Source organism: Vicugna pacos, unplaced genomic scaffold (assembly GCF_048564905.1).
Source record: "Vicugna pacos unplaced genomic scaffold, VicPac4 scaffold_19, whole genome shotgun sequence".
NCBI lineage: Eukaryota > Metazoa > Chordata > Mammalia > Artiodactyla > Camelidae > Vicugna > Vicugna pacos.
The window spans coordinates 28,394,000-28,417,981 of record NW_027328740.1 but is presented as its reverse complement, the minus strand read 5'-3'; the positions used below and the strand labels follow the sequence as shown (position 1 = coordinate 28,417,981).

At 44.4% G+C, this 23,982-nt stretch overlaps 1 protein-coding gene and 1 long non-coding RNA gene across 2 annotated transcripts in view; both read left to right on the top strand.

Moving 5' to 3' along the window:
- Nucleotides 1-7,016, top strand: part of LOC140693117 (uncharacterized) — a 65,954-nt gene extending 58,938 nt beyond the window's left edge. Inside the window, exon 4 of the long non-coding RNA XR_012068790.1 lies at nt 6,979-7,016. This is a non-coding gene — a long non-coding RNA (uncharacterized lncRNA). The remainder of the gene's footprint in view (nt 1-6,978) is intronic.
- A 190-nt stretch (nt 7,017-7,206) lies between these two features.
- On the top strand, nt 7,207-16,940 carry LOC140693433 (uncharacterized). The gene is made up of 3 exons (XM_072957301.1): nt 7,207-7,246; nt 11,312-12,638; nt 16,698-16,940. Exons 1-2 carry the CDS (start codon nt 7,207-7,209, stop codon nt 12,550-12,552), a joined length of 1,281 nt encoding a protein of 426 aa, XP_072813402.1. The 3' UTR covers nt 12,553-12,638; nt 16,698-16,940.
- The last annotated feature ends 7,042 nt before the right edge of the window (nt 16,941-23,982 follow it).

Here is a 23,982-nt window from a genome sequence, read left to right as displayed (position 1 = left end):
GGATGGAGTTTGGCGAGTGCAGATTTCTCACAAAGAAAGAAGTGGTGAGATGGGAGGGAGGACAGTTGGATACTTTATTGGGGAGGAAAAAAATGGGCTGAACATTTACTGGTTGAACAAGAGGATTCTGACATGATGTGCTTGTATTTTGGAGAGAAGGGTTTTGTGGGGACAGGCCTAGGAGTACGCTGTCAGGCTGGGGAGTCAGCACAACAAAGAAACACAGAGAACCGGGCAGACGCCAAGGCCCATGTTGGGGGAGAGGCTGGCCGCCAGTTGGAGCTCTGGAGGCTGCTTCTGTTCCTTAGCTGGGGCTTCAGACTTCCCTTCACAGCCCAGTCCTGTTGATACAAGAATAAAAAAAGTGGGGCATGAGAAGGGCTGTGTCCCATGCTTTGGTTGAGCCCCTGAGATGTGCCCCATCGGATTTTGTTCCTTGGCTTCGTGCAGTAAAAATTTCAAGAGCAAGCCAGTGTTGATTAAAGGTAGATTTATTCAGAGAAATACATTGAAATGCAAGAGAAACTTCACGAGGTGTCGGGGTTTGATGCTCAGTTTAAAAGTAGGTACATACACTCCACAGACAGAGTGTGGGTCTTCTCCGAAGAGGGTGAGAGAGTGGTGACCGCGAGGTGGCGCTGTGTTGCTTGTTTTCTTGGGCTTGGTGGTTTCATATGCTAATAAGTAGAAGGACCAGCCTTAGGGCAAGGGGCTGGGATTCCCAGGGAGTTGGCCTTTTCCCACCCTGTGACATTTTGTGGCTAGCCTTTGGACCGCCATGGTGCCTGGGGCATGTTATTCACCATGTTACTATTACAATGGGTGTTTACTGAATCTCAAGCTCTGCTAGAAGTTAAATCTCTTCATCCTGAGCCTCAAGGCCTATTGGGGGTTGAATCCTTCACCATTTTGGTGTTAATTGCTGTGGCCTTACTTAAATGGCTGTGCTCTTCCCCCTTCCATCCTGTCTCACTGTGTTAACACAGAGACAGCAAAGGCCAGTCCCTGCCTGTGCTCCTGCATTTAACAGCAGGATGGGTGGGGTGGGCTTATGATGACTCTGAGTGGTGAGAATGATGTTTCAGATTTTCCCACGTGAGACATGGGGACCTGCCAGCAGCTACCACAGATTTATCTCACGGGCATTATTGCTTGTGTTGTTATGGAAACAACAGGCCAGCCAAGAAACAGGCACCACTCAGAGGGTGGGAGTAATGAGATTTTTTACGCTGGCGGGCTCAGAGGGGCTTCTGTTCTGAAGCTCTGAGCACCTCCAAGACCTGCACATGAAGTTTTATAGGGTTAATTACAAGTATGGTGCTCTTAGCCAATAAGGCTCAAACAACAAAAAGGAAGTAATCAGTACACTGAAGCTTATCAACTTGAAAAAGATCACGTTATTGACAATTGTTGACCTTGGATTTACCAGTAAGCTTATTAACCCAGTAAACTGACACTAAACTTCAGGTTTACCAGGTAGCTCAGCAAAACTTAGATCAGTAAACCGACACTTATCACACAGATTTGTGACTTATCTTGTTAGCCCAGCTGGGCTTTTTCTTCACAGTGTCACTTATCTTTTCTATTTTTCTTTTTTACTTTTCTTAAGTATTTAAACCAAATTTAATATCAGGGTTTTTTGGGAAAGAAATTTCTCTTTTTCTTTTCTTTGGGGCTGTTTTGGTGGGGAGTTAATTAGATGTATTTATCTGTTAGTGGAGGCCCTGGGGCTTAAATCCAGCACCCCTTGCACGCTAAGCACACGCTCTACCTCCCGCCCCATCATCTTTTTCTTTTTACTTTAGCTGCCAAGAATCTTACAGCTGAATTCCTAGTCGGCCTTTAACATTTGCCCTGACTTCATGGAATCCATTTTTATGAGTTTATCTCCCCAAGGTTTCATTTAACTATTGAATCTCAATTTTCTCTTCACTCTCAGTTTTGCCTTTTTGTTGTTTTGGTTGTTAAGCTGTGTTTAAAAAAATTGTTTAAATTCTCTTTAAGCAAGAGTCTGAATGTAAATAAATATGTAAACCAACAGCACAATTAAATGCTTTTATATTTTCTAAGCTGTTTAGTAGTTACTTAAAAACCGAATTGAATATTAAAGTGATAACATTTTAAAATTATTTTTTAATTTTTTATAAAGTTATAGCTGAGTTAAAATATGATAGTAGTTTCAGGTGTGCAATAGATGCTCCATTTATGGTTACTCTAAAACATTGCTGTATTCCCTGTGTTGTATGATACATCCCTCTAGCGTGTTTACATTACATGTTGCAGTTTGTATAAGAAATTTGGGTAACACAGAGTCTGGGACGTGGCTGTGTCTGACCCAGGTTCACGCTCACCCTGCCTGTCAGAGCTCAAGCCCTCACAACTGTCTGCAGGGGAGCGAGTGGAGGCAGCTCTCATCAGCGCTGGCACCACCCTCTGAGTGGCAGTGACAGCAGTGATTGTGTGTGGACATGCAAAGTGTTGTTCCAAGAGGTTTACGTGCGTTTCTGCATTTAATAATTAAAGCCCTCCTGTGAGGAAGCGTTTTAAGTTTTTAAAGTATAATACATTTTATTTTGATATTGATAGATTTCAAACCTCCGGAAAATTTACAGGAGTAGTACAATAAACGCTTAGATACAGTTCACCTTAAAGGTCATTATTTGCCTTTTTGTGTCTGGCTTATTTTAGCATAACGTTTCGAGGTTCTTCCATATTGTAGCCTGAATCAGTACTTTATTCTTTTTGATTGATAGTATCCTTTTTCGTTGTTTTCGTTTTTGGTCTATTTAAATATATTTTCATTGAAGTCTAGTCAGTTTATAATGTTGTGTCAGTTTCTTGTGTACAGCACAACACTTCAGTTAAATAGGAACATACATGTATTCATTTTCATACTCTTTTTAATCATACGTTACTATAAGAAATTAAATATATTCTCCTGTGCTATACAGTATAAACTTGTTGTTTATTCTTTACATACTCAGTATCTGCAAATCTTGAACTCCCAATTTATTCCTTCCCACACCCTCTCCCATCTGGTAACCATTGTTTGGTTTCTATGACTCTGTGTTTGTTTCTGTTCTGTAGATAAGTTTATCTTTTTGTTTCTTTTTTTTTTTTTTAAGATTCCACATATGAGAGATCTCATATGGTATTTTTCTTTCTCTTTCTGGCTTACTTCACTTAGAATGACATTCTCCATGTCCATTGATGTTGCTACAAATGGCATTATTTTATTATTATTTTATGTCTGAATAGTAGTCTATTGGACAAATATGCTACATCCTCTTTATCCAGTCATCTGTCAGTGGACATTTAGGTTGTTTCCATGTCTTGCTATTGTAAATAGTGCTGCTGTGAATATTGGGGTGTAGGTGTCTTTTTGAATTAGGGTTCCTTCTAGATATATGCCCAGGAGTGGGATTGCTGGTTCATATGGGAGGCCAAGTTTTTGCCTTTAGAGGAACCTCTATACAGTTTTCCACAATGGCTCCACCAAACTGCATTCCCACCACAGTGTAGGAGTGTTCACAATTCTCCGCAGCCTCTCCAGTATTTATTGTCAGTGAACTTCTGAATGATGGCTATTCTGACTGGTTAGAGGTGATACTTGATTGCAGTTTTGATTTGCATTTCTCTGAGAATGATATTGAACATTTTTTCATGTGCCTACTGGCCATTTGTACGTCTTCATTGGAGAAATGTTTCTTTAGGACTTCTGCCCATTTTTGAATTGAATTGTTTGTTTTTCTTTCTTATTAAGTGTAAAAGCTGTTTACATATTCTGGGAATTAAGCCCCTATCAGTTTCATTTATTGCAACTATTTTCTCCCATTCCATAGGTTGGTTGTCTTTTTGTTTTGCTTACTCTTTCCTTAGCTGTGAAAAAGTTTGTAAGTTTAATTAGATTCCACTTGTATATTTTTGCTTGTATTTCTATTGCTTGAGTAGACTGCTCTAGAACAACATTGCTGAGATATATGTCACATGTTCGCCTATGTTTTCTTCTAAGGGGTTTATAGTCTCTTGTCTACATGTTTAAGTCTTTATCCATTTTGAATTCATATTTGTGTATGCTGTGAGGGAGTAGTCTAACTTCATTGATTTACATGCAGCTGTTCAGTTTTCCCTACACCATTTGCTGAAGAGCCTGCCTTTATTCCATTGTATGTTCTCACCTCCTTTGGCAAAGATTCAATGACCAAAAATTTGTGGGCCTATTCTTGGTAATTTTGTTTATTCGTTCATTGATGGATGGATATTGTTAGTAACTTTTGGCTACTCTGAATGATACTGCTATGAATATTGATGTGAAATTTTTTATGAGAATTTGTTTTCATTCTGTTGGCTGTACATTTGGCCCGCCATACCTGTAGTTTCCACTACATGGATCCAGATGGCTGATTGTAAAGGGACTCGAACATCCTTGGATTATGGTATCCAGGGTGTGGGGTTCCTGAAACCAACCCCCCGAGGATATTGATGGATGACTCTATATGTAGGAGTGGAATTGCTGAGCCATATAACTCTAAGCTTTTGAGGAAATATCAGACTTCTCCAAAGAAGCTGCACCATTGTCCCTTTCCTCTGGCCGCAAATGCGGTTTCTCTGCCTCCTGAATGACATTTGTTATTGTCCGTGTTTTGGTTATAACCATCCTAGTGGGTGTAAAATGAGATCTCATTTTAATTTTGATTTGGCTAGTGATGCTGAGCATCATTTCATATGCTTTTTGGCCATTTGTATATCTATTTAAATTCGTGGTAAATTTAAAATTTGGGTCTATTTTCTTGTATTGTTCAGTTGTAAGCATTTGTTATATATCCTGGATGCTGCTCTCTTATTAGATACATGCTTTGCAAAATTTTTCTTCTATTCTGCACATTGTCCTTTCACTATATTTTTTTAAACTTTAAAACAATTTCTTTACAGGGGTGATAATTAGATGTATTGATTTATTTTATTTTTCTTGCTAAGCACACACTCTATCACTTGAGATACCCATTTCCCCTGTCATTTCACTTTCTTGATGATGTCCTTTATAAGAAAAGGGTTTTAATTTTGATGAAGTCCAGTTTACCTGCTTTTTTCTTCTATCACTTGTGCTCTTGGTATTGTATCTAGGAAACCAAAGCCTATCCTAGGACCACAAATATTTATGCTGTGTCTTCTTTCAGAAAGTTTATAGGTTTAACTTTTACATTTCTGCCTGTGATCTATTTTGAATTAGTTTTTGTTTGTTATATAAAATATGGGTGTTCAGATTCCAGATTGATTCTTTTGCCTGCAGATACCCAGTTGTCCCTGCACCATTTGTTGAATAGACTATTCTTTAATGGAGTGTTGTTGGCCCCCTTGTGGAAAACTCTCTGTAAATGTAAGTTTTTTCCCCTTGGGTTTTTATTGTGTCTCATAGATTTATTTATCCAAACTTATGCCAGTACCATACTGACTTAGTACTATAGCATTTTATTACCCTTTAAAGTGAGTCCTCCGACTTACTCTTCATTTTCATGGTTGTTTTGGCTGCCCTTTGCCCCTTGAACGTCCATATGAATTTTGGGATCAGTTTTTCAATTTTTACAAAGAAGTCAGCTGGAATTTTGATAGGAATTCCACTGAATATGTAGATCACTTTGAGGAGTCTTAACATTTTTAATAATATTGTCTATGATTCCATGAAATTGGGATGTCTCCCATATATGTAGATCTTTTAAAATTTATTTTGGTAATACTTCAAATATTTCAATGTACGTATCTTGTAAATTTTTGTTAAATGAATCTCTCATTTTGTTTTTAATGCTGTTGTAAATGGAAAGGCTGAGTTTCTTATGGGTGGGACTATATTATCAATCTTCTTATTTCTAGAATCCCTTTACAGCAAATACCCTAGCTATATACTTGCTACATATATCTATCCACAACTATTCCCTGCATCGTGTTATAAGAAACCAAGACCCAAGTTAAGCTACCTGAACCCCTATGTGGAAGTGAGAAATGAGACCCTTGGGTGGGGCTTTTTGCAGATGATACTGAGAGCTTATTCAGGATGGCTTCTTCTTAATTTCTTTTAAACAACCCTTTCGTTGCATTTAGTCAGATACATTAAGAACATTCCCTTTTGATGTGCAGAGGAGCTAAGACTAAAGTTTTCAAATAATTTCTAGTGAGAATGTTGTACTTGAAACAATTTGCATCAATCTTTGAAGATTTATGTTTCAGGAGCTTTGACTAAAGAACACCTGTCTTTATTCAATAACGACAACTAAATGCTCAAGCAACATGTAAGAGTTTGAGCAAACTGTCCCCGCCCCGTACTGCTGGGTGGCTGCAGCTGTAACTGGATTCCGCGCTTACCTCTCCTAGTACCCTTGTGCTGATCTGCTCAAAGGGGCTCGTCCAACAGTTTATCAGTAGTCGGTTGGACAAATTTATAAAACATTGATTGAAAGTTGCTAGAATGCAATATATTCTTATTAATATTAAGTAAACACATATTGAGTGCTTACTGTATGATGGAATTGTCCCTCAGCCTCACATGAATATTATTTCTCTTAAAACCTCACATATTTCCCTGTTATTCTCACTTTACTGATAAGGAGACTGAGAATTAGGTCTTCTCTCTTTTGGTGGGGGCTCATTATCAATGATAGGAAGTTGTAAGGAAAAAGATATTGATTCATCCTAAGAAAACATTTTTCTGAGTGTCAGCAATGAAGAAGATGAACACTGAAGAAGGTGTTCATTGTTCGAGTGAGACAAGTCCTTGGTTGTACGGAGTCAGCATCCCTGTCCTGGACACGGTACGGGTAGAGCTGCGTGGTGGGTGAGGCGGCGCGGCCGCGCAGGGAACGCGGATGCTGAGCCGTTGGGCTGTGCTCAGGCCAGGTGGGGCTTTCTCCTAAGGGCAGTTGACCGTCATTGACAGATTTTAAGTAGGGGAGTGGGGTGCTCTCGTAGTTCACTTTTGTCTCGTAGAATGCTTGGAAACATTTAGAAGGCTCGGCAGGAGATGATGTGATGAGTCATAGTAGAGTGGCTGCGATGTGTAGCAGTGTTCAATTTTCAAGTGGTTTTCAGGCCCAGGCTTGTGGCTCAGTCGCCGTGTCACTTTGGATGATGCACTCAAGGAAGTGAAACAATTTATCTAATCAAATGAAGCAGTGATGTACCCAATTCCCAGGACTGTTGTGGAGATCCAGTGAGATGACGTGTGCACAGTATGCAGCGTGGTCTCCAGCACAGTGTCAGTGCTGAGTGAGTGCCAGTGAGTACCAGGTAGGTCAGGTGAGGTTGGTGGGACTTGGTGACTGAGGATATCTGGGCCCTGAAGGAGGAGTCCATTCACATCTGTGAGTGATGGGACTGAGTTGGGAGAGGCAGGGAGATCTTACCCCCCGACCAGGTGCCCTGGGCGGGACGGCTATGGGAGGAGCACCATGAAGTCAGCTCTTTGCAGGTGGAGTTGGAGGTGACCTTGAGACATCTAAGTGCATTGTCACGAGCTGAAAGAGGAAGTCTGGGCCCAGGCTGTGCATTTTCCTATAATCTCAACACGTGAGGACGCCGAAGTATTGATCACTGAACATGAAATCATACTTTACAGGAGAAATGAATATTAGTATCACCTCTGTCATCAAAGCTCACGTCTATTTATTCATCAATCACGTTGCTAATTGGGTACTTACAGAGCTCACTTCACCGTCCTCCCCGTTGGCTCAGGTTCCACAGAAAAGAGCTGATGAGTCTCCCTCTTTTCCAGAAGAAGACACATTTAGGTTGTAGGCTTCTGTACCTCGCCAGAATTAAGATATTAGTTTGTTGGTTTAATTGTATTTTCTGTTGGCCATGTCCTGACAGGAGAGAAATTTTACCTCATCGTCATGTTTCAATTAGCTGTTACTGAGAATTGCTGTTCTGATACATAGTGTATGTATTTTATTAACTTTGTAGAGTAGTTATCATTTTTCTGTCTTTGCCCTTTAATTTTGTTTGCCCCTTCAATGTTCTATCCTATTTGGGGCCTTATTTTTTTTTAATTAAAAAATGTCTGTTAACAGTTAAGAAAACAAAAGCAAAGAAAAAATGCATATGAGAGCTAAATTTAGAAAATGTCTAGTGTGTTTTCTGTCTCAGCAATGGAGGGTTCTAGAAACTCGTGGAAACCTTCATTACACAAGTTCCTTAAAATGCTCATTAAGAAATAAAACCTTCCTTCCTCATCTTTCAAGCTGCACAACTAATTGTCAAGAAAGTGATTGGAAATTTTCATAAGCCAAGACAAACGAGAAAGCAGGGATTCTCGGAGATACATGAGCCTTAGAATCCCTGGGGTGCTGGTTGGCTCCTAAACTGATTTTCAGTTGCCTTGACAGGAGGGCAGGGGGTGAGCCCCAGGCCTCTCACACTAGGAGTTGGATGGGTGATCATATTATGGGCCAAGCCCATCCCGAGAATCTTGCTTTACTAAAGGGTGAAATTGGAAAAAAAATTCCTCAAGGCAAGAAAGTAAGGAAAGTCACTTTTGCTGGAAGAGGGTAAAAATAACAAATCCAAAGTAAGGATATAGGTTAAAGCTGTTCTGGCATGAGAGTGACCACAAACTCCTGGCAGAAATTCACAGCTTCTCCTTGACTGATAAGTTGTGTTTTGAATGAATCAGTGAACAGCCATTCCGAAAAAGGCCTCCAGAGTCTTGTGGTTCAAGATACTGGACAGCAAACACCTCTCTTCCAAGGTCTTATTCAAATAACCAGAAAGGTTTTAAAGGAAAGTAGCAATAATCATAGTTCTATTTATTGACATTACTATATGCTAGGAATTCAGAGGTGACTATGCAATTGTCTCCTCTTTTATGGACCTTACTTTCTCTTTGGGGAGACAAAATGACATAGTTGGTTAGCTTGGTGGAGGGAGGTGTTAGTCTTTTGCAATTAGCCAGGAGAAGAGATTAAGAAAACAGTGAAGGGTGGGTGAACTTTTTAGCTGAGGACAGTCTTGTTCAATTGGCTTTTAATTGCTGGCTCAATGATCTGTCACTGGAGGGAATAGATCTTACGGAGGATGGACTTAGCTCAGGCCTCTTTGGAATGGACAAGTGAACCCGGAGAAAGACAGCCAAATCTGTGCAGACATTAAAGTTCACTTGAACGTGCTCCATCCCTGAGCCAAAGATAGGACAAATATGCAGGACTTCTTGAGGAGAGAGGAGTGGTTTTTAAGGTTCTCCAAGAATAAATCCCAGGGAACAGAGATGGCCAGTTGTCAAACTGAGACTTTGCACTTTGGACGGTGTACTCAGCAAGGGTATTGGCCTTTTATATGTTTCCATTTCTCTTTAATACATGTCTGTTGATGAGGACGTGGGCCCAAGTGTTTGACACCTTGTCGAGGCGACTTTGGATACCTGCCTAGAAGTATGGGCACAGTTGCGGCTGCATCATACATCTTGCAGCCCATCCCTTTCCCCGGCTCCGTGATCACGGCAGAGTGATTCCTTGTTGACCTGTCCATCTCCTCTGTGACATCATAACCCATGAAAATACCAGAGTATATTAACTTGTCTTTGTTAAAATCAAAGGAACAGATCAAATATGGAAACAGATTTGTTCTTTCCTAGTTCAGTAGTGCCATGGAGAAGGCAGTTTTGGCAGCTTTTTGTAGTGTCCTGGAGGCTTTCTCTCTCAGCTTCTGGGCGCCTCTGTTGAAAACCCTTCATAGCTATCTGGCCTGCTGGAAAAGCACCCTGCCTGTTTTGCCCTGAAGATGTGTTCTGTTTATAACACATCTCTACTCCTTGGAAAACAACTCAATAAAAACCCAGTTGGTTTTCCACCAGCCATGGGCAGGGGTGAGGTATTCCATGTTATTATTTCATAAAATAAAAGTAATAATAGTAATAGTAATAGTAATAATAATAATAATAATAATAATAATAATAATAATAATAATAATAAAAGAAGTCTTAAAACAGGAATGAGCACATTGGAGAGAGTCAATAAATGCTTTCTGGCTTAAATCAAAAGGGATGACTCAGTGATTCCATGGCTACTGTATTTGCTAAGCTAGTTACTCCTTTGCTCCATTACACATTTTTTTAACTGAAAAAGAAATACAAGCAAATGGTTAAAAAAAAAACTCAAATAGAGCACAAAAATACACAAGTGAAAGAAGTTTTCCCTCATCCTCTGTTCTTTCAGCCCTCTCTGGAGATGCCACTGTTTACTATCCTTTGGGTGCTTTTCCAGGTATGCTTTGCACATTCCCACCTATGTGTGTAAATTCCTTTAAACTTTTACTTATTTTTAACTTAAAGTGATTTAAATCCTCAAGTGTCTTCTGCCCGGGTAATAAAACAGAACAAATCTGACCCCATATTAGATCTGTTCCTTTGAGTTTAACCCTATGCTCTGTCTCCTAGGCTTCATTTTGCTTCTAAAACAATGTTGCCTAGAGCCTGAAATATACAGGAGAGCCTATTCTGAAGGCTCTGACCTTTAAGGATATTTAACACTTTTTCATTCATTAAAAGATAACAAATTGCAGAAGAGAAAATAAAGTTTGTTTTGTTGGAGGTTGACAGGTATCTGACCCAGGCAGATAGCTGCAAGAACAAAGGATTCTAACAAGAAGGGATTCCTACACTAAGAAGTTTGTAACAACCAAGCACGTAGGAAAGGATCCTGAATTGTGACTTGGGGAGATGGTTTTCCAGGACATTAGTTTGCCGTCTAAGTCTACAGAAACTTGCTGTTCCATGCCCCAACCTCTGGTCTCCCAACTTACTGGCCTGTTCTGCACTGAGGAGAATGAATTTGGACATGGTAACACTCCTATCTACCTTGAAAGCTGGGCACTGGAGCTGAGTGTTATGGAAACAAGCCAGCCAAGAAACAAGCACGAATCGGAGTGTTGGAGTACTCAGAATTATTATGCCGGCGGGCTCAGAGGGGCTTCTGCTCCGAAGTTCTGAGCACCTCCAAGACTTGCACATGAGGTTTTAAAGGCTTAATTACAAGTAAGGGGGTATTAGCCAATAAGGCTCAAACAACAAAAAGCAAGGAATCAGTACACTGGAGCTTATCAATTTGTAATAGATCAAGTTACTGACACTTGTTGAGCTTGGATTTACGAGTTAGGTTGTAAGCCCAATAAACTGACAATAAACTTCAGATTTACGAGTTAACCCAGCAGAATTTAGATCAGTAAACTGACACTTATCACACTTAGATTTGTGACTTAGCTTGTTAGTCCAGCTGGACTTTTCCTTCACATGAGGACAGCTCTCCCACACCCAGGGAACTACTGTGAGCCCTTGATGTTTCCACTAGTGTGGGGTGTGGTTTATCCAGGAGGGATGGGGACTCTGCACCAACACTCAGGCAGTCTGCTCCGTCTGGGGCTCTGATCTTGTACCACCCTGCTCCCCGCCAGCCCAACACCGGGGACAGTGGAGCTAAGGCAGAGATCGTGCCTGCCTGTTTCCCAGCGTGTAAAAGGGGAATATGTACTCTTCCCAAGGTAGTTCTGAGTGACAACACCTGGGGGTGCTTGGTTCCCAGAGCAACAGGAAACCTAGCTCCCCGTGGGGGCAACGGGAGTGATACCCGTAGCTGTTCTGCAGAAGCATCGGATGGAGGGCTGGATCAGGGAGGTAAAACTTCAGCTGCGGGTCTTGAAGGGTTACAGAAGGGTACAGAGGCAGGTTTGCTGCCTCCTTCGGGGTGCCGCAGAGGTAAATCATTTTCTCTCCATCTCCGCTATGACCCTCCCCTCTCCAGAGTCCTCCCTTCTCTCTGCTCCTCCTGTCCATCTGTCTCCCCCCACTGTTACCCTCCTCTCCACCCGCTCTCATCTTCTCCCTCCCTCGCTGTCCAACCTTCTCTCACAGAACCAAGAGCAGATTGCTGGTCCTCCTGCGCATGCGCAGTCGGTGCTATCTGGTCTGCTGGTTGGAAGCTCCATCTCCAAGCCAGGGATCTGCCCAAAGGCTTCTCAGCTGTGTCGCCCGGAAGGCCTTTGTCTCCTGCCTGGGGCCGGGGACTCTTGCTGTGGAACTGCAAGTTGGGGGGCCCCCGGGAAAGGGGTCAGGAGGCTGCGGGAGGGCGGTCCGCCTGTCACAGCCCCCCAGGGCGCCAGTTAGCCTGTGTTCAGCTGAATTGCTCAGGCCAGACCACTTTGCCGGCGCCACCTGCCCCGGCGCCTCGGTCACACCTGTCCAGGTCCAGGTGTGCGCCTGCCACCTCTCACCCAGCCGGGATCCCCTCAGTCCGCGGCTGGCGTCCCCTTCCCCTCTCCCACCCGCGAGTCCTCTCCTCCCGGGCTGCCTCTCCTCGGCCGCCGGCCCGTCCCCGCCCCTGGGCGGGCTGTGTCCCGGGCGGGCGGGGTCTGCGGACCTGGACGGGAGCGGGCGGCTGGGGCTGGGGCTTGGGCTGGTCTTCGAGCGGGCCTGCAGACAGCGTTTCCACCGCCTCTGCTTTCCCTTTCCCGCTCTCCGAGGACCAGATCAGCGGCGTGGGCGCTGCTCCCTGGGCTGAGAGCCTCAGGCTGTAACGCCCAGCTTCTCCAGTTGGAGTCCGGAAAAGGGAGTGTCAGTGCTGAGCGAGCTTCGGTCTCTTCCCTTAGTGTTTCTGCCCCAGGTAAGTACCTTGAACACTTTCAGGTGTTATGATGGCGGTGCTTGTTGATGTCACGTGTTTTTATATTGCGAGGGTTTACAGTGTTGAAAGCAAGGCTTGGTTCATTTAAAAATGAGCTGAAGGCATGAGGCTGTGACATCCTCCTTCCTTCCCTCTCCCAGGGTGAAACGTGAGACCGTAGATCTTAAAAAGATAGTTACAGTCTCTAACTAGCCCAACCCAGCTAGTGTGTTTTAACAGGAACAGCACCACCAGAGGCATTGGAGACCCAGGGACATTGCAGTCCTAAAGAGCTCCTGGCACAGTTTGTTTTGTTTTGGTTTTTTGTTTTTCTTAAATTGTGAGGCAGACTAGTGGTATAAACAGAAAAATAATTGTCAGGAAATATTTTTTCATATAACAGCGTTATTGTGATATAGTTCACACACCATGAAGTCCATCCATATAAATGGTACAATTCAGCAGCTTTTAGCATATTCACAGTTGTGCAACCATTATTATTCCAGAACGTTTTCATCACTTCAGAAAGACCAGTGGACATGAATGACCTATCCACCCCTCCCCAGTGGTGTTTCTAAAGAAGTTTCTTGGCTATTCCTGACCATAAACTAACTTGTTATATTCCATGAAAAATCTGGTAGGAATTCTAATCAGAATTGCAATGAATCTGCCTATGAAAACAGGAAGAATTAATGTCTTTATGGAATAAAATTCTTCTACCCATGAATATATCTGGGACCCTATCTTTTCATTTGTCCAGAGCCTGGCCCATGGGAAGTCCTCGCTATTTGTTGGGCTTGTGAATGATGAGATTCTATACATTGTTAGTTGCAACTGTAGCCTTCACAGAAAAGAAAAGTAACCTCAGTGAAGCCAAGTGTCTCGTTGAGGGTCAGAAAGAGTGACAGCCAGTGCTGGAATGATCCAGTGGAGTTGGTGCTTGCAACCAGAATTCTCCACCACCTACAGCTAAGGGGATTAGAGTGTTCTTTTATTTTTTCTTAATGGCGTTGCTTTTATTTTTACTTATTATATAAAATTATTTTTTTTGAAGTGTAGTCAATTTACAATGTTAGTTTCAGATGTACAGCAGAGATTCAGTTATAAACATATGCATATGTATATACATTTGCTTTAGAGTGTTTTTAGTGAAACTCATTACAAGAAATTGAATATAGTTCCCTGTGCAATATAGTAGGTCCTTGTCATTTATTTTATATTTATTAATGTGTATCCATTAATCCTCCCTTTCCTGCCTGCTAACCACAGTTTGCTTTCTATGTCCATGAGTCTATTTCTAGCAGCACCGCTTTTGCTAGTAATATATGCTGGTTGACAGTTTTCAGTTTCAGTAATTCCATCTTATCTGTGGGCACTTTTCTTCTGGTGGCCTTTATGTGGTTTGCACACGTGGTAATAGAGATCTGTATTTGGGAGAACTCCAGGCCTCATGTAGTCCCTGGTACAGAGCGTCCACTGAGTTGATGCTTGAACTGGGGAAAAAGCACAGTAAATGTTGGAATTTCCACTATGGTTGAGAATTCCAGGTTTCTATAACCTGTTTAGCCCACCTTAATATATGGTGCACCCATACTGGGTAATTTGGTGGAATTTCATGGTATGGTGGTGTAGAGACAGGACCTTGTATGCTTCTTCTCTTTCCTATTTCTAACACTCATTCTCCTGGGCCTCCCAGATCCTCCTCCAGAAGTGCCCAGTGCTGGCTTGGTGCTGCAATGAGGCTATATTTGTTAATAAGGCCCTTTCCTCATCTCTTCTGAGCCTCCGTTTCTTTCTCTGCACAATGAGGGCTTAGACTAGATAAGTGCTTTTCAGTTTCTTTTAAAGACATGTTTCCTTTGAGAAACAGAAAATGCAAATCTCTTCTCTCAAACCAACCCTTTAGATTTTGATAATTCCTCCAAGGGGTGACATAGCTCTTTGTGGAAAATTGATGTGATTGTGATTCCAGGTGGCACAGAAAAGACTCTTCAGAGATTGATTGCAGGGAGAGGGCAGGAAAGGGGCAGTATGTCACACTTTCTAGTTTGAGCACTGGAGCAGGGGCTTCGATTTAAATACGGTGTCTGACATGGCCTCTTTCTAATCTTGTACAATGAGATAAAGTTCTCTACCTCTGTTTCTTGATGTGTCAAGTTGGGGTGATAATTTTTTAGGGCTTTTGTGAAACATTATACACATAAGCCATTTGTGTCTTGGTAGAAAAAAGACCTGCTAGGGATTCAGGGATTTGTTTAAAAAAAATAATCTTGTCCATAGCACTCTGTCGGTGTGTATTTTGAAGTTCCTGGAGGGTGAGGGTTGAGTCTAAAGTCCATCGTGGGACAGGTGGCCCATAGTTCTCCGTGCCTGAGATTGCCCCCTCCTCCACAGTCCTCTTCCTCTCAGTCCAGGATGAAGTTCCCTAGTAGATTTACACAGAGATCTTGTGGAAATGGCTTTTCATTTTATTGTTTCACCAAGAAGGGCTGCCATCATGTTCTCTGTGGTCAGGGTTTGAAGGGCTGCAATCATGATATCTGGTCAGGTGAAGGCTATGCAATTGGGAGTTTCTATTTAATAAAAAAAATTACAAATAGAAAATTAGAACAAGGGTGGTGACAGGGGCTCTTGGTAGTGGGCACCATTAGCTTTCTTAGCTTCAGGTGCAGTGGCCTATTGCCACGAGGACCCGTCCTTGTGCTCTGAGGTTGAAGGGACCAGTGGGTTCAGTGGGAATGTTAACCGAGTGTATCTCATGGGCTGGGCATTGTCCTATTTGTACTGTGTGTTCATTTTTTGAGACAGTGAGCTCACTTAACCTCAATAACCTCTTTAAAAAATTATACTTTTTATTTGAGATGTAATGTAGATTCCCATGTGATTCTAAGAGATTATATGAAAAGGGCCTATGGACACTTTGCCCAGTTTTCCTTAATGGTTCCATCTTGCAGTGTTGGGGTACAATTCATTACAGACTCAGTAACAATTTGAGGTTTGTGTTATTGCCCTCATTTCTATTCACGATTAAACTGGGGCTTAGAGAAACACACAGGGTTAGTGTAGAGTCGGGTGGAACGTGGGCCTGGGATTTCCAGGTATTACCATTATGATGGTCTGTGGCAGGGAGCAGCATTCACTTTGTTTGTTTATTCATTCATTCAACAAACATTTATTGAGTAGCCTCTGTGTGTCAGATGCTTTCTTAGGGTTATCTGATTCTTCAGCAGTACTGAGAATCAGGTAATGTTTGTTTTTTAATCTGAGAAAATTAACTCTGAGAGGTTATAATCCCCCCAAAAGGAAATATAGCTCATAAAGGAGCGATAGTAAATTTGTACAGTCCCTCCTTTTTATGAAGGTGGTACCCTAGGCATTTTACATTTGCAAACTTGTGTAATCCAGATATATTCTTGTAAGTCAAGGAGTTTTTTTTTAATTGAAGTTTATTCAAGTTTACAATGATGTGTCAATTAAAGGTGTTTTTTGAATTTTTAATTAAAAAATATTTTTTGAGAAGGATAATTAGGTTTATTTATTTGTTTAATTTTTTAAAATGAGGTTCTGGGCTTTGACCCCAGGATCTCGTACATGTTAAGCTTGTGCTCTATCACTGAACTGTACCTTCCTCCCCAAGGAGAGTTTTCTTATCCATTATTCTGCAGCTTAGGAGTTCAAATAAATTGGATAGAAATCCAGATCTTTTGATCTTTATATTTCTTTATATTCTGCTGAAGGGGGTTGGGGAAAGCAGTTCCTTTGTTCATTTATTTATTCAGCATTTTTGAGCAGTGATTTTCCATCAGGGCCTTGCTAGGTGCTTGGAAACAGAAAACAAGAAATGACCCTACACTGCAGGGGCAGGAAGCCTGGACCAAAAGCTGGGTAATGTGATCCGAGCTACGGTAGCCATGTGCAGACTCTGAGGACAAACTGTACCCCCGGATTTGCTTTGGCTTCCCTTGCCTTGTGACTGGTACACACCAGGTCACCGCAATCCAGATGGGCCCACAGCCCACAGCACAGTATGTACCTCGATCTCCTCTCCCCTCTCGGCAGGGCCTGCAACATGAGCATCCCTGACTACGTGCAGTGTGCTGAGGACTATGAGACTCTTCCCGTGGTGGTCCAACCCGTGGGGATCATCTCAGAGGAGAATTTCTTTTGCATCTATAAGCGAATCTCCTCGGTGAGCCAGACCAGCCCGTTCGGCTCCCAGTGGGCACTCTGTATCCACTACAGGCACCACTATGCGCCCGAGAATGGGTGGAGCGACTTCCAGACCCACTGAAAGGTCGTGGGCCTTGTCACCATTACTGACTGCCTCTCGGCCAAGGGCTTCGAGAAGCTCCACGTGCAGAGGAGCTGAATGACACCACGCTTAATGACTCTCAGCTCTTTGTCTTTGTGTTGCATGGAGAGGTAGCCGAGCAGTCGCTCACCAACGTGGCCTTCAATCTACGAGGACTGCAGGGTGGTGGAGAAGAGGATCGAGGACTTCACAGAGTCACTCCTCATCTTGCCCAAGTCCAAGTAGCTGGATGGGGCCCCCGACAAGACTGGGGACAAGATCACCCTCCTCTGCATCCCGTTTGAGAAGGAGGACGTCATGGGATTGAAGACAGACAGCAGGTAAGTTTCCCTGGAGACCAGTCCACCCTGGCTGTGTTCCGGGTTTCTTCCCTACATCCAGAAAGGGATCAGCAAGGAAGAGGACTGTGTTGTAGCTAAGGTGGAGGGAGGTGAAACCCGCCGGTTTACAGACATTTAAAAGTGAATCTGCCTTTGTTTCAGAGAGATCCTTTTAGGGTTAGTGTGGACACTTACTCCCGCTTTTCAGCCAGGACCACTGGTGGGACCCCTGGAGTTGCTGTCCAATAGAGTAGCCACAGTCACTGATGCTAGGAGTACTGGGGAGGAGGCTGGTCTGTGTTGAGATGTGCTGTAGGTCAAATGCACATCAGACGCTGAGGCTTGTCTAGTAAAAGAATATTAACTATCATGTTACTTCCTATATTGATTACATGTCAAAATGTTACTATTTTAAATACAGTAGATTAAGTAAGATCTGTTCTTAAAATCTGTTTCTAGTATTTGTTTTTTGTTTGTTGGTTTGTTTCTTTGTTTACCGTTTTAAATGTGGCAACTAGGAAACTTTCTTTACATGGCTCTCATTTCATTTTTGTTGGGAAGCCTGTCCTGAGACAGTGTCAACCCTTTGTTTATAGATGAGATGCTGAATCCCGAGAGGCAGAACGAGGCGCTGGTTGAGCTGGGGCTGGAGCCAGTGTCTCCTGCCCCCCAGGCCCAGCACCTGTTAGGCTCAGGCCCTCTCTTCCTGCCCGACAGCCACCATGCCAGGTTTGGATATCAGAAACACTGCCAGGGACTTCCGAATTAACTCCTAATGCAGGGAAAGGCGTATCACGGAGTATGGTAGAGAAGAGAGAAATGCTCATTCTCACTTTGTCACTGTGATTAAGTCAACGGCCCCACTTTGCCTTGGAAGTGTAGACGAGCTCTTCTGGGCTTCCCACCTTCTGCTCTGTTTCCCCGTGTATCTATCGTGCTGTCCCTCATGCAGAAGAGGGTGAGATGCCTTTGCCGAGAGGTGGTCCCCCTTTGTTGGGGAGAGTGAGCGAAGCTGTGTCCCCCCAGCCTACGGCCTCGGTCCTTGAGTCTGGAAATCGCTCATGGCGGTCCCACAGGTGACGGTCGGAGGACCTGGTACATGCTGCCAGGCCCGCTGTGGAGGCGGTGCTCTGTGATTCTTGAACTTAACTAAGATCAGATTCTACTTTATGGTTGTTGGTAAGTTGGAGGAGAAGATGCCAGATAATTGATAAAAAGAATGTCGAGACCAGCCCTGTGAGTGATAGGCAGAGGGGACCCGAGTCTCACCTGCGTGAGGTGCCTATTGGGCTCTGGATGAATTTTCTGTTCCTCCCGAACATACCTCTATGGCTTAAGGAAGGGGCAAGTCATTTCGTGTCCATGATCTGTGCTTGTCCTCACAGGGTCCTGTGATCTACATGCCCGCACTCCCCTTCTTCTCCTTGGAGATGAGGTGTCAGGTTTAGGAACCTGGGCACTGCTGAGAGCATAGCTGCCAGCACCATGGTACACCAAGGCTGGCTCCGTTCACCTCACCTGTCACCACCTGCTGAGTCCCAAGGCGTCAGTCAAGGTAGGTGCATCGGTGCAACATAAGCAGGGACCAACTTCTCCCCCTGGACAGACTGGTGGGTGAGCAGTCGAAGCCCGGAGCCCTTCCCCAGCCCCCAGGCCAGTGCCTCCTCTTTTGTCATAGGAGGCACTGGTGACATTTTTGCTCAGCAACTGCTTCGCTCTGAGTCTAAAAACACACCAGAGAATGTCAGCTTGATTTTGACTTTTGAAGTCTGCCCTTGGGATTTGGCGGAGTACCTGGATATGTGCTTAGCCCATAGTGGAAGACACTGTCACCATTGTTTACCCAGAACCTCGTGTACCACGCATGGCTCCAGGCATCAAATACAGCAGCGCATTAAACCTCCCTCCTTGTGGGTCTTTCTGTTCCGGTACCATAAGGGCTCAGCCAGCATCTTAATGTCAATGAGTTAACGCGACCAGTGAGCTCGGGTCAAGCACATTCTATTCCAGTCATTTTATTCCATTGTTGCTTTTTCTATTCCACAGTCATTAATTTATAAAGCAATGCTTTGGTTCAGGAGAAGAGCCTAATTCTCTCCTGCTACTCGTGGTGGAAGTGAGCCTGAAATGTGACCACAATTTGTAGCTCAAAAGCTGCCTAGATGCATGTAGGTGGAGTTTTGGTTAGGGGCACTGACCACACTGGGGTCCCCCGGCAGCGCTGCTCCCCTCAGGCCCCTGCCTCCCCTGGAGCAGGAGGTGAGGGTGGGTCTCACCGTCCCCGCGTCCCTGGCCTCACACACTCTCGTAAATTCATGTACATGCTGTAAAAATCATTTTTCTTCTTGTGTGTTTTTAATTATCTCTTGTTCCTCTTCTCCTTTTTCTTCGTTCATTTTTCTCTTGTACTGCCCAGTGAGCATGTTGTTGCTTCTGAAAATGTGGGCTGTGCACACCCTGCATTGGGAATAGCCAGATCGCCCTCCGTGCTGTCTCCATCACTTTAAAAAGCAAAAACTTAACAGATGCCTTGATCCGTGTATTATCCTAGTCATCTTTTTAATTTCTAATTTTTTGGAATATTTGCTTTGTTAGCACATCACCCACTGGTGTTTGATACCTGTTAAAATCCTTGCTTTGAGGGACATGTTTGGTCCTCCTTATATTTGGTGACAAATGCGCCCTTATTAAACTTGTTTGATTGTTTTGAAGAAGTGAGATGTGAATTGATTAAGGCGGCTGCTGAGGGATTCTTTTCATGGAGAATTTAAACTTGGAAAGTCAAAGTCTGCAGCACCTTGCTTGATTCCTGCTTTTACACAAACGTGCTCGGCACGCGGTTCCTGGCTGTCGCTGTGACGTGCGTGACGGTGCTTCCTGGCCGGTGGTCACTGATGAGGAAGTGGCAGGCTCGGGATGGAACAGCTGCAGGGGACGCTGTTGGAGGAAGCAGTCAGTATTTTTTTTCCTTTGCATTCAACTTCCCAGTGCCATTTACCTTACTTTGCCTTCATAAAGGGGCAGAAGTGGGTCTAAAATCCATGCCACTCTTTTGTTCCCTTTATGAGGCTGGCTTTTCTGAGTATCAGGACAACATGGCCTTCTCCTAAGTACCTGGCTCACCTGGATCTTTTGGACACAGGGACTGCAAAAAGGGCCGTAGCTTCCTCTCTGCTCCAGCCAGTGGGCATTCACAGCTGGGTCTGTGGTTTGCCTCAGCAGCCGTGCAGACCTCCCTGCTGTGGCCTTTACTTTTAACCCATGTTGGCAGTAAAGAGCTGAATCCGTGTCTGTTGCAGCTGACGTCCACCACTGACGGCTTTGTTAGTTTGTGGTAGTCAGTCTCCAACACCCCAGTCAACCGTGAAGGAAGATGCTTTGGCCGACCTAGGACCTTGGATACTCACCCCCACCATGGTTCTTCTCACCTGGTGGAAGGGTTTGGCCACCGCCATCATGCTGACCATGAGACATTGTTGCTCCTTTCATGCTCTGGTCCAAATGTGGACACTTCATTTTTCACTGAATTTGTCTCGCTTGGGTCAGGACAGAATATCTGAATGAGTCCATCACATTCTGGGTGGGGAACAGAACAGAAGTAAGTGTCGCAAGTAGATGGAGTCTTTGCTGTCCAGGTTGGCAAATGCAGACTGGTATCTGTGATGGCCGGGCTGTACTACCCTGGACACAGGCACTTCCCGTGGCTCCCGAGAGCCCAGGTGTCGCAGTGAGAACAGTCTTGCCTAAGTTCCTGCATCCTCACCTGCTCACTGGCAAATGTGTCTGCTAATTAGGAGCTCCCCCGGACCTCGGGCCCTTCAAAGCTCAGACCACGTGAGAACTTCTCCTGGGCCTCCTTTATGAGAATCCAGTGCCTTCTGAGGTGACCCGTGCCAGGAGATGCCTCCCCCTCCAGGGAGTAACCTACGGAGGACTGTGACTCACTGCACCATGCTGTGAGCTTGTGGGGTTCCGGCCATGGTCCCTGCAGAACTAGACTTGAGATGGGCTTAGTGAAGGAAATTACATGACAGATTCCAGGGCAGGGCCGGGGGGAGGGAACAGGGGAAATTGAATGTGACCTCAAACACATAGATGGGTACTGGGGCTGTTACTAAAATGTGGAGTCTGGGAGGTACATGCCAGGAATCGAATTCCAGAGTAAATGGTGGACATGAGGCATTTTTAAGGTGCCATTTGTCATCCAAGTTAGGACTTCAAAGAGACACTGGTGTCTATGAGACTGGGGCTCAGGTGAAGGAGCCGGACTAGAGACACACTTTGGGAGTCGTCATTCTTAGCTGGTGTTCACAGCCTTGCATGTGAATTAGATCATCTCGAGAGGTGCAGAATTAGGCTGTGGGGGGCAGGGCTGTGCCTGGTTTGGAGGAAAGCCCAGACCATGCAGCTTTGCTGTGTCAGTCAGCGGCATTTGCGATTTTTCGACTAATGGCGTTTATCCTTAAGGGGCCGGGCGGTGGGCAGGGCCAGCCAGGAAGAAATCTGAAGGGAGGGTCGTGGCTATGTGTGTGTCTTGGGAAGGTGCAGAGGCTGCAGGGTCCGGGAGGGTAGACTTCTTAGAAGCTGGATTTGGAGTGGGGACAAGGTAGTCACACTCACCTGTGAGGGAGGGAGGGAGGCCTATGGAGTCCCACCCTACCGGACTTGCTTTCCCATGAACAGAAGGCAATCATACAAAGTATCTGAGGTGAGAAGGGATGGGCGCTGTGAGGGGAGCCATCCTGGAGAATGGTGCTTGGAAAGTTCTCGAATACTCTCCCTGCAAAATAGAGTAAAAAATACCCAGACCCTTAAGAACATTGATAGTGTCTTGGGAGGAGGCAGTTGTTTTTCTGACCTCGTAAGGGTAAAGCATGTATCCGGGGATACACAGAAGATACGGGCAGTCTGTACCGGGGGCTTGATCCTTACCGGGGGAACAGTGTAAGTTCAAAGGGGGAGAAGGGCAGCGGAGGGCAACTAGCCAGGCCCCGTGTCAGGTACCAGTCGGCCGCCCTACTTGCATGTTGCATTCACATCCATGCCTCCCAGGTGGGCGGTGGCAGCCCCCTTTTGCGGATTGGGAAGCCTTCTCAGAAGGGTTCAGAAATTTGTCCATTTAGTGGCTAGTAAGTGCTGTAGCCGAATTCAAGCATGGCCTTGTCAGACTTCAAGAGCATGTACTCTCTATTAATTTCGGTACCTCCCTGTTGAACCTGGAATGGTGAAGTGGGTCAGTTTTGGAGCCTTTCAGAAAAAGTATGATTTAAGTGCCTCAGGACTGTTTCACAAAGCTCAGTGTTCTCTGTTGGTTCGGAAGCACCGCAGTGCTTTTCTCCCCACAGATGTTAGGTTAGGTCTTACTCCTAGGTCGATGACGTGGTTGCAAATGACCTACAGGTGCAAAACCACACTTAGCAGCTTCTGAAGGGAAACTCTCCAGTTCTCCCTTGATTGGCTTTATTCCACGGGCTGTAGCTGTGCTGCAGCATAAGCCTGAGCTTTACTTATGGAGTGAGGGTTTAATATCCAAATTTAGCATAAAACGATCAGATGAAGAAAATCGACATGACAATCTATTTTTGGGTTTCATTAGTCAAGATATACTATCAGTTAATGGCCCATATAGCAAATGAAATTGAGTACAGGACATTGCATTTCTTCCTTTCTATTTAGTGTTCTCTTACAGCATAAGGCTGCCTGCTTTGGAACATCAGCTCCGCCACCACGGCACCTATCAGTGTGTTGGTGTGATTGCATTTACACAGTGCATGTAATCTGGGCTTCCTCAGCCTCAAAAACTCCAGTGCATAATCACGGGCTGTAGCCATCTCTTAGTCTCGCAAATACTTCTAAAATTATATGATGCCAGAAAAGAAAGAAGAGAGAGAGATTGTCTTTATCAAAGTTCCTTTCAATTCTAACTGCAAACTGTTTTTGAGCAGCTCTGGTTTCCTTTGGATATGAATGTATACATTTCTTTGCATGAAACCTTGGTTCTGGACTAGAACACCAAGTTCTTGCTGTCCACAAGCCACAAAAATATTAGCCAAATTGCACACGTGTGAAATAGTTTATATTTTTTCTGAGAAAGTATCCTTGAATTTGGGACTTGGGCTGTGATTTTTGCTTTTTGCTTCCCCCAGCCCTCTTGCAATCTCTCACTCCTTCCCACGTGGCCCCCAAGATTTCGTGGTCTCAAAGGAGGGGGCAACTACCCAGTTGGTCACCATGTACTGCTGCTGTAGACGGAGCCCAGCCAAGACCTAAAGGACATTATCAGAGAGGACTTCCTGGAAGAAATGTGCTCTACATTCAGTTGTGATGACAGAGTAAGAATCAGCCAGGAGAAGGAGTCAAGAATGTGGCTCAGGTCGCAGGTGCAGCCCGGGCAGGCGCTTGGAGGCTTTTGGCGTGGGGACCCGGGGAGAGTGCCCTGTGTGGTCCAGAGTGGAGGGTTCCCCTGCTGGGGAGGACACTGGAGAGAGTTTGGGGTGGAGGGCTTTGGAAGAACTTGGGTTTTACTAGAACTGACACAGTATACAGTGAAGGGTGTCATCAGAAAGTGACCCTCAGGAAAGGTACTTCTGGTTTTGCTTCTGATATTCTACAGACAGAAGGGTCGGGACGGGCGAGAGTAGGTATGTCTGTCACTTTGAGACTCACCCCGTCATTTATTTATTCATAACACACGCACTTCTCTGAGTCTAGG